This window comes from Ctenopharyngodon idella, chromosome 10 (assembly GCF_019924925.1).
Source record: "Ctenopharyngodon idella isolate HZGC_01 chromosome 10, HZGC01, whole genome shotgun sequence".
Lineage (NCBI taxonomy): Eukaryota > Metazoa > Chordata > Actinopteri > Cypriniformes > Xenocyprididae > Ctenopharyngodon > Ctenopharyngodon idella.
This window is the reverse complement of record NC_067229.1, coordinates 10460220-10470211: the sequence shown is the minus strand read 5'-3', so window position 1 is coordinate 10470211 and position 9992 is coordinate 10460220. Positions and strand designations below refer to the sequence as shown.

General features: G+C 36.6%; 1 protein-coding gene across 4 annotated transcripts; it reads left to right on the top strand.

The window, feature by feature from the left end:
- Window positions 1-237: 237 nt before the first annotated feature.
- crlf1b (cytokine receptor-like factor 1b) lies at window positions 238-9818 on the top strand. Of its 4 annotated transcripts, none has more exons than XM_051907211.1 (7): window positions 238-796; window positions 1869-2147; window positions 2238-2367; window positions 2460-2626; window positions 3409-3566; window positions 5856-6024; window positions 7661-9818. In XM_051907211.1, exons 1-7 carry the CDS (start codon window positions 667-669, stop codon window positions 7999-8001), a joined length of 1374 nt encoding a protein of 457 aa, XP_051763171.1. In that variant the 5' UTR covers window positions 238-666; the 3' UTR covers window positions 8002-9818. The 4 variants fall into 4 exon arrangements, with proteins under 4 accessions (XP_051763171.1, XP_051763174.1, XP_051763172.1 ...); XM_051907212.1 differs by having other exon boundaries at window positions 244-796; window positions 7664-9818; XM_051907213.1 differs by lacking the exon at window positions 238-796 and having other exon boundaries at window positions 2005-2145.
- The last annotated feature ends 174 nt before the right edge of the window (window positions 9819-9992 follow it).

Sequence of the window (9992 nt, the reverse complement as noted above, 5' to 3'; positions counted from 1 at the left end):
GATTGTAAAGATATAATATAGATGATTGTATAGCGTAATCTATCATAAGCAAAGAAACTGAAATTTAAAAAAAAAAAATGGAATAATATGTGGATTTAACTGCTTAAAATCATATACATTAACTATATATATTAATTATGTGTGTGTGTGTGTGTATGTATATATATGTATATATATATATATATAGGCTATATATATATATATATATATATATATACAAATTTAAGTAGTTAAATACCCATATTATTCAGTAATCATAATAAACTGATTTATTCAAATTATAAGATTTTAGGTTTCAATTCAAAAGTAAAAATAAGTATGCATTTATTCTTAGACTACATAATTGCCGACACTTTTGGAAAGGGTATATTTTATTATTTTCTGTTGAAGCCAACTTGGCTTACAAAAGAGTAAAGGAAACACTGGCTGCAGATGCCCTAGTAATAATGACTTGTGGCTGTGTGGTAAGACATGGGAGGAGCTTCAGAAGAATCAACTTTTTCAGCTTTTGAGGCGTGCACTATATTGATTCTTCTCTAAAATTGAGAGTGAATGTGAATCTGAGCGTCTTCTCCGCATAATGGTGCTTTTCAGATCCAGCAATGATTTTTACGAAGCTTTCTGGTGATTAAGGCTTTTATTTTTCTGCAGTTTATGTGAAGGAGAATGGATTATGCGTACGCGCGCTCCCATCAGCATGACAAGAATCGAGTTGAGAGCGCGCGCGACAGACAAATGACAATTTCAGTCATTATGTTGCTTTTTGTTGCGTTTCTTCCATATGCGCTCACAGCACGTAAGTACAATTTCAGGTGTATTTAAAGTTTATTTTGAAGTAAAGTCTTCAAACTTCATCTTCATTTAAAGGTTATTTTTTTGGAAATGTTTATGACGTTTTCATTTTCATCTCTACTCATGGGAATGTCCATTTAGAGGTCATATTCTCCTTAGTTTACGCTAAAATACTATAGTTAAGGAAGAATTATTACTTTTAGCAGTGGCAATTTAGCATTAGAGACTTTAATCAAAAATAAATTAAACTTAATGACAGAAAGGTTCTGCAAGCTTTTCATACTGTTTGAAGGCGATCCTATAATCGTTTACAGCACTAATACTAACTTGCATTTAATTGTAGTTACCACGGTAAATGTGTGCAGAGACGCTATATTAAGATAATAAAATAAATATCTGTTAGAATAACTCATTCACTGATAAATAGAAGAAAATGAGGTAAAAATATTAGATGGTGTTATTCACAAAAACAGCTAGTCCTCGAGTGCTACATTGGTTTTATAAAACAATTGCCTCATGACACAATTATTAATGACACAAGTTTTTTTTTTTTTTAAAGCAAATTCAATAAAATACATCCTTCCACTAAGATATAGTATATGATATAGCAACTTTGCTATGCAACAAGAATAATCATCCACAACATTCAGTGTTAATTCACCAGTTTTATTGCTGTTTTTCCAAACCATGCGCAAGGAGAAAAAGTGTCCAATAAGTACCATAATTTTAGATTAATAATTCAGTCTTGTTTCCTAACTCTTCAATGTTCCTTAGAGTCCAATGGCACGTTAAAGAGCTTGTCCGCCTCCCACCAGGAGCAGAAATGATCCACATCAACACTTGTTCTCCCTGAAGGCCAGAAGTAGCTTTTCAAAACCAGCCTTTGTTCCCTCTCAACATTTATCTTAAACATGAATAAATATGAGCTCTGTGGACACACAAGACGAATATTTACAAGATGGAAAACCACTTAAAATGCTGAAGAAATGACCTTGTGCAACCTTTCCAACTGCCGGTCATAAATCCAGTTGTAAAATTGCTGGAATCATGAAGTGTCCTCTTCTTCTGACCCCTAGACTTGGCTGTCATATCCCCCCAGGATCCAGTGCTTCGCATCGGCTCGAGCTTGACTGCAGTGTGCACTGTTAGCGCCGAGCTGGAAATAACAGCTAGATCCTTGTACTGGACGCTGAACGGCAGACGTTTGGCAAGAAACACTTACAGAGTCCTGAGCCCAACCGAATCAAGCGTCACACTTCATCAACTCAATGGCTCCTTGCAGCAGTCAGGAGACAACCTGGTTTGCCACCGAAGCAACGGAGAAGTGTTGGCCGGATCGTGTATTTATGTTGGGTGTGAGTGTGTTAACAAGTTTTGGTGTTTTTTGCCATGTGTTTTTGAATATTCATGCCGTCCTCTTCTTTTCGTTTTAATTTAATGTACAGCACCCCCTGAGAAACCCGTCAACCTGACATGCTGGTCACGAAACACCAAAGACCTCAGCTGCAGATGGAGTCCAGGGAGTCAAGGAGAAACATTCATCAATACCAAATACATCCTCAAGTACAAACTAAAGTGAGATTTTGACATCAAAAAACTTTATACTGCCACATTTTTTGCAAGAATCCCTTTCAGTATGCAACTTTTCCATTTTAATGACCATCTAGATGGTACGGTAAAGAGAAAGACTGCGAGGACTACACGGGACAGCCATATATGTGCTACGTTCCACGCGACCTTGCCATTTTTACGCCATATGAAGTCTGGGTGGATGCGTCCAATCAGCTTGGATCTGCCACTTCTGATGTGGTCACCTTAGACATTTTAGATGTAGGTAAGTAGGACTAAAATATGCTTGTTTGATGGAAAAATGGATATTGGGATCAAGGTGACTTGAAATCACGATTTCCAACTCGCATAGATGCACAAAACCATCTGAACGTCTCGCATATGGTGCGCACACACTCGTCTGTGAGAATAGATTTTTACAGACTGTAAAAGCACTTTCCAACAGCTGAAACATTTCCAAAAGGCAACTCGTGAAAATAGAAGTCTGAAGGTCAGTGGGCAGCTGAAAGCCTGTTGGCAATTGGTTAAAATGTATTATTTGACACATATTATTTGACGAATTACTTATTTGACATACAAATGAATTAATTGAATTAATCAGAATTAAATTACATCCATCAGTCAGCACTTTTTGCAGAGAAAAGCAAAGATATTACATTACTACACCATCTTCAAGCCCTCATTTCCTCATCTTCTGAAACAATAAGCTCTGGAATTCTCCATGATTGGCTTTGCCCTAAAGGCGAGCTTGATTAAAAAACCTATCAGTGGAGCACGTCCAATCACAAACATCAATGGAAATGGGAGATTACATTTGCAGCGGCAAAATATCATCTAGCTAATGAGCAGCGATCAAGGTTTATTGGGAGATTCAATTACAAGCAGCTAGTTTTTAACTCTTTGAAGGGATCTTCAAAGAGCTGAAAACTAGCTGCTTGTAAGAGTTTAATAAATAGTTTAATGGTTAACATCTTTTATTGGGTTTAATCAACAGTTCTGAAAAAGATTTTCACACAGTCTTAGGTAATGTGAAACATTTCTGTTCAGTAACTACAGATCCGCCTCCTGATGTCCTTGTGAGCCGTGTTGGTGATCTGGAAGATCAGTTAAGTGTCAGTTGGGGCAGTCCTCCTGCCCTGAAGGACTACCTGTTTCAGGCCAAGTATCAAATACGATACCGTGTGGAGGAGAGCGACGAATGGAAGGTATGGCTGGAATTGTTTTATCCAACGGTGTCCAATCCTGCTCCTGGAGGGCCAACGTCCTTCAGAGTTTAGCTCCAACATGCCCCAACACACCTGCCTGGAACTTTCTGGTAATCCTCAAGACCTTGATTAGCTGGTTCAGGTGTGTTTAAGCTGAACTCTGCACTCCTGAAAATAATGCTTTCAAAAAGTTTCACAGCGATTCCATAGAACAGGGGTTCTCAACTCTAACCCTTGAGGTCCTCTTTCCTGGAGAGTTTTTCTCCAATCCTATTTAAATCGACCTGAACAAGGTAATCAAAGTCTTCAGGATTACTAGAAGGTTCAACAGATGTTTAAGGTTCTTCATGGAATCATTGATGCCAATAAAGAACTTTATTTTTAAGAGTGTGGAGCAGGATTGGACAGACCTGGTTTAGTCCAACAGAAAGCAAAATTTAAAGCAGTGTCCATCATATGCACCCTTCAGAATCTCGCAGGAAGAAGTATTTTTAGATAGCATTTTTAGGATCACTGTTTCTGGAGGGCCATCTTCCAGCAGAGTATGGCTGCATCCAAAATCATGTTCTTACTTACTATATAGTAGGTGAAAAAAAGCATGTGACCAAAGAAGTTCACAGTACTCATAAAAGAGATGGTAAAAAATGCCCGGATGACCTACTTCTTCCTGCAAGATTCTGAAGGGTGCATATAATGGACACTTTACTATCCCATGAGGCCATGGGAGCGGATTTGTGAATGGCAGTGAAGCAATTGATGCTGGCAGGTCACATGACAGTGACAACGTGGTGAATGTAGTACGTCTGGATTACATTCATACTACACACATTCATACCATTTAGTACATACCTTTTCAGCACTTTCAAAGTAAGTACTTATTAAAAATAAGTACCTACTCAAGAGTATGCCAATTCCAGTGCAGCCTTTGACTAATTAAACACACCTGAACAGGTAATCAAGGTCTTTATGCTGCGTTCACGCCATGTCATAATTACGTAAATAAAGCTCCATGTGCTTTCAAATCACTCTCGCGGTACTTTGATCTCATACACCAATCATACACCGCTTCAAGTCGAACACTCCTTAAATCTGCAGTGGTCAGATGGTACAGCGGTCACGTGGTACAAGTCGTAGCTCTCAGAAAATTACAAGTTTACATGCTGTAATTACAAGTTCTACAAGCAAGTAAAGGCTTTTTACAGTTTAGAATCATTACGGTAATTATGACATGGCATAAATACATTTTTAGGATCACTAGAAACTTCCAAGTAGGTTTGTTGGAGTCGAACTCTGCAGGAAAGTGACCCTCCAGGAGCAGGATAGGACACCCCCGATTTAAAGGGATAGTTCACCCTAAAATTAATATTCTGTTATTATTTAGGGGCCGTTTACACAACACCATTTTCAACTAAAAATGGAAAACTTTTTATGCGTTTTGGCCGTTCATTTAAACGACAACAGCGGTTTAGGGGTCTGAAACGCAAACTCTTGAAGTGCAATTTTTTTAAAACGATACTGTTATCTCTGTGTAAACTACAAAACCATGAATTTATGAAAAAGGTTATACATGTGCATGCGTATTACATGTTCAGTCTATAGGCACGTAGTGTTCCTTTACAAAGTGATATCGCCAACTACTGGCTTGGCAGCATAATACAGCGTTTTTTGCTGCTTTTCGCGGATCTGTGTGAACGGGGATTGTTTTGACAATGCTGTCGCCTGTACATGAAAAAAAACAAGGAACATTTTTCCATTTTTAGTACATTGTTGTCATGTAAACTTAATTCTACAGAGGTTTCTTTGTTCTGTGGAACAAAAAATGAGAATTTGAGGACTCTCCTGGCCACCCTTTTCCTAACCCCAAAATGATGTACTGACTCATAAAGGTAGTCCAGATGCACTATATAATCTTCTGAAGTCATAAGATAGTTTTGTTTTATTGAATGATTCGTTCACTTAATCTGATTCTGGTTCTCAGGTTCAGCTTTCTGACTCAATGATCCAGCAGTTAACAGCTCACTGAGGGGAAATTTATCATTAAATAATGACTATAATTTCTATTTGTTCTTCATAGAAACCTACCATACAGCTTCAGAAGCTAGTGGTATGGACCACTATTATGATAGCTTTGCGCAAGAAAGTTATACAGGTTTGGAATGACATGAAGGTGAAAAACTATGACAATTTGCATTTTTGGGTCAACAGCTTTACCCAAATCTTCCCCAATATAATGTCTAATGCACATACTCAAAATGTTATTCTTAGTTTTTATTTTCTATTTCCCCTCAGGTGATAGATGATGCTGGGAACCAAACGTCATGTCGGTTAGCAGGTCTCAGAGCAGGTACTGTATATTTTGTCCAAGTACGCTGCAACCCAGTGGGCATCTACGGCTCGAAGAAGGCAGGTATCTGGAGCGACTGGAGCCACTCGACTGCTGCGTCAACACCTGGCATTGGTGAGTTACAGCAAAATTCATAGCAGTAATGCAACGTCCCTTTACTTCACATTAGGTTTCTGCATCATAAGCTAATTAGATTCAAACCATATGTAAACACTGAAAAAAAAAACATCAAGCTACTTGATAGGGATCTCTCATAAGCATATTCAAAAGACTTCAATAAAATGTCAAAGCGCTTTAGGGGACAATTGATGAATTCTTTGAGCCTGTCTTAGACTGATAAATTAAAAAAGTCTTTAGAGCATGTTCAGATTAAAGGGGGAAAAACAGATTCCGTTCATAATAAATGATGTTACATGTCTTGCGTTAAAGAGAGGATGTTATTAAGCTCTGTTTTATGCCAAGCAATATGAGTTATGGCAAGTCTGAGCTCCTCCTCCTGCATTCTAAGTTTAATGCTTTGGAGCTCATTAGCAGAGAGATGGTAAATAGCCTATTATTCATGGGTATGTGCACATCGCTTAGGGCAACACTGTACAATCAACAGCATTTAAGCAACTGTCATCAGCTAAGGTTGAATTTAACAAATGTTTTACAAATGATTCACATATAAAATATGTAGCCCTTAGTGCAATAAAATACCAAACAATGGGTACAACATAGAGCTGGGTGATATACTGAATATTCACAATATATTTGGGATGAATCTGCTGGCGATTTAAAATTAAGCAATGTCGTGGATATCACCTTTAAGTTTCCTATAAACAGAACGTGACATTCGATTATTTTCCCAATATTTCCTTTGTCAAAAGAGTTATTTTTTTATAGAGTTGGTAAGTCTGATTCATTTTCATGAATCAGTTCAAACTGTCTGATTCATGAATCATTAATCATGAATCAATTCCAAACCAGTGTTGATATTAATTCATTAATATTAATTAAATCATTTTAATTAATTTAAATAAAGCTGAAATAAAAAATTAGATGAAAAACATTAATTAGAATTGATAAAAGTAAAATGAAAATGAAAATAGCTAATTCAAAATACTAATAAATACTATAATAGTATATAAATACAAAAAAAAAAACTTACAAACTTACAAAATAATCAGTCAAAAATGTTGTAATTTTTAATGTATTACATATAATATGTTGAAATAAAAATGTATGTAGGCAAACATTGATGTTTTCACTATGCATTTTTATAATTTTGTAATATAAACTTTTTTTTTTTTTAAATAATTGATTTATAAATATTGAGAAAAATTCAGGCTGTTACTGATAAGCTAATAATTACTTTCTGTTTATGGCTGATAAATGACCTATATTAAAATTCTATACAATTTTGTCTAAATGAATTAAAAATAAAACACTGAAAACTAAAATCAGTCTTTTTAAAGTGTATTTAGGAATAACAACATTATAATGAACAGTATGAAATAATATATACTATATTCATTTTGATAACTGATATATCATACATCCCAAATTGAATAGTCAAAATGTTGAAAAATAGTCATTATTTTTATGATCGGCCAGTCCAAGTATAAATAATATATTAGTATTTAATGAGTATTTTAGGTCTGAATTTGCCAAAAACATTTACAGTTATGTTTTTGTGTAATTTCTTACCAAAAACTCATGAGAAATATTTTAATATGACGTTATGGCATTTTCATTTCTATTTCCCAAGCAGAAAGGTCACATAGTGGCTCGTGCGATTCAAAGCCCAGTGAGCACAACTCAACGCTACGAAAGGAGCTCAAGCAGTTTTTTGGCTGGATGCGCAAACACTCTTACGGCTGTACGGACGTCAGCATCAAACTCTACGACCAATGGCGTGTCTGGCTGCAGAAAGCCCAGAAAACACACGACCAGGTCAGTAAGGACAAAGCGTACCTCCTTTTGCAACACATATCAAGATGGCAAATCATCACTCTTGGCACATATGAAATACAGCCTGTGCGAAAAAGCATTTTGTGGTTTTATGTGACCCACAAAAAAGAGAAACAAAATATCCGTTTATTCTTTTGATCAATAGACTCGCATTTGATTGCGTTTACTAATGGCAAAACATCATATAATCTTCAGACGGTTACCACAACAGACGGGAACGGCCAGTCAAAGTAATCAGCCGGAATGCTAATAAATTCCTTTTAGGTTAGACTGTGCAGCAAAGCTTCAGCTGCGATCCAACCAAGCCCGAGAAGTCTTGTGTGGCGTACTCGAACGCTATCCGACATCCGCTGCACGCTCTCTGAACCGATTCAGTGGTTACTGTTGCTTTGGCACTGACGACTGTTGGGAAACTTGGGTCGCTTCATTAGTCACACTGTCCTTTGAAGAGCACGATGTAACTGCCACAAGAATGGCTGGTACCAATTACGCTTCTCTGTCCCCATATATCAACTCATCACATTCACTTGTAAATGCCATTGTCTTGCCTTTCAGGTACTACAAAGCGGTAAATCATAGTGAAACTCTAAAGAAGGCTTGGGAGAGTTTGCAGGGGCCTGCGACGACAAGGTTTTTATCACTCTCCAGTGCTTGGGACGTTTCATCTGGATGAGCCAAGACTCTCTGAAGGAATCCACAAGGAGATCGTAGTTTGGCGACATGATCTACTGCTATAGCCCCCGTCAAATATGTCAAAGGAAGTGCTTTTGTCTCAGACATGTTATTTATAAGGGCATTAAAACATAAAGAAAGACTCAAAATGACGTAAGAGAGCATAAAATGTTGATGATGGGAGACTTTCTCATTCTCATTTCTCATCTCACTATTGACCTGTCATCCAAAAAAAGGACCTTTACAACTAGCTGACACTCAAAGACACACATGTAGATTGAAAATGAAAAAAAAAAGCCTTACAGATTTGACATAATTTTATATACAAACTAAGTTTACCTTATTTGCTAAGACTGAGAGTTTGTAAGCAACAAAGAAAGAATTTAAATACTTATCTCTTAAAGGGATAGTCTACTAAAAAAGTGGTCAGACTTTACAATAAGCTCTCATTTATTAACATTAGATAATGCTTTAACATGAACTAACATTGAGTAATATATAATCTTACAGCATTTATTAAAGAGTTAGTTCCCCCCAAAATGAAAATTCTGTCATTAATTACTCACCCTCATGTCGTTCCACACCTGTAAGACTTTCGTTCAACTTCAGAACACAAATGAAGATCTTTTTGAGGAAATCTGAGAGCTTTCTGTCCCTCCTTTGACAGCCTACGCAATTGCTTAGAGATTGTAAAACTAATCCATATGAATCAAGCGGTTTAGTCCAAATTTTCTGAAGAGACTCGATCGCTTTTTATGACAGATTTACAGATTTAATTTAGGCTTTTATTCACATATAAACATTGATCAGCAAACATAAACAGAAGCTCAACCGAACCTGCTTGATGTGTGAGAGCAAACCTCTTCTGGAAGCTCAAATATGCTGCGTGAACCTCAATGGTTCTTGTACGCATCAAGCAATCTTGCTTGAGCTTCAGTGTATCGTAACTGATGTGCGAGGTTATTGTATGTTTATATGTAAATAAAAGCCTAAATTAAATCTGCAATCAAGTCAATGGAGGGACAAAAAGCTCTCAGATTTCATCAAAAATATCTTCATTTACATTCTGAAGATGAACGAAAGTCTTGTGAGGGTGAGTAATTAATGACAGAATTTTCATTTTTGGGTGAACTAACCCTTTAACCATTGTTATTGTTAGTTAATAAATTCATGTTTGTGTTAGTTTACTGTGCATTAACTAATGTTAACAGATACAACTTTTGATCTTAACTAGTGAATGTTGAGATTAAAATGAACTAAGATTAATAAATGCTGTCAAAGTATTGTTCATTGTTATTCATGATAACTAATGTAGTTAGCTAACAGGGGCTTTTGCACCGGGTAGTTATAGGAATTCAGTTATGGGAGCTAGCCACCAGGACGGTCCCCGAAGAACTAAATGTTCCCCTAGGGCCATTTTCCTAGTTGCGATCACACCCTCAACAGGAAGCTGAAAT

Coding starts and splice junctions, on each gene's coding strand:
- crlf1b (XM_051907211.1), top strand. CDS start 667: ATGGATTATGCGTACGCGCGCTCCCATCAGCATGACAAGAATCGAGTT. Junction 2,368..2,459: donor ATCCTCAAGTACAAACTAAA/GTGAGATTTTGA, acceptor ATGACCATCTAG/ATGGTACGGTAAAGAGAAAG. Junction 3,567..5,855: donor AGGAGAGCGACGAATGGAAG/GTATGGCTGGAA, acceptor ATTTCCCCTCAG/GTGATAGATGATGCTGGGAA.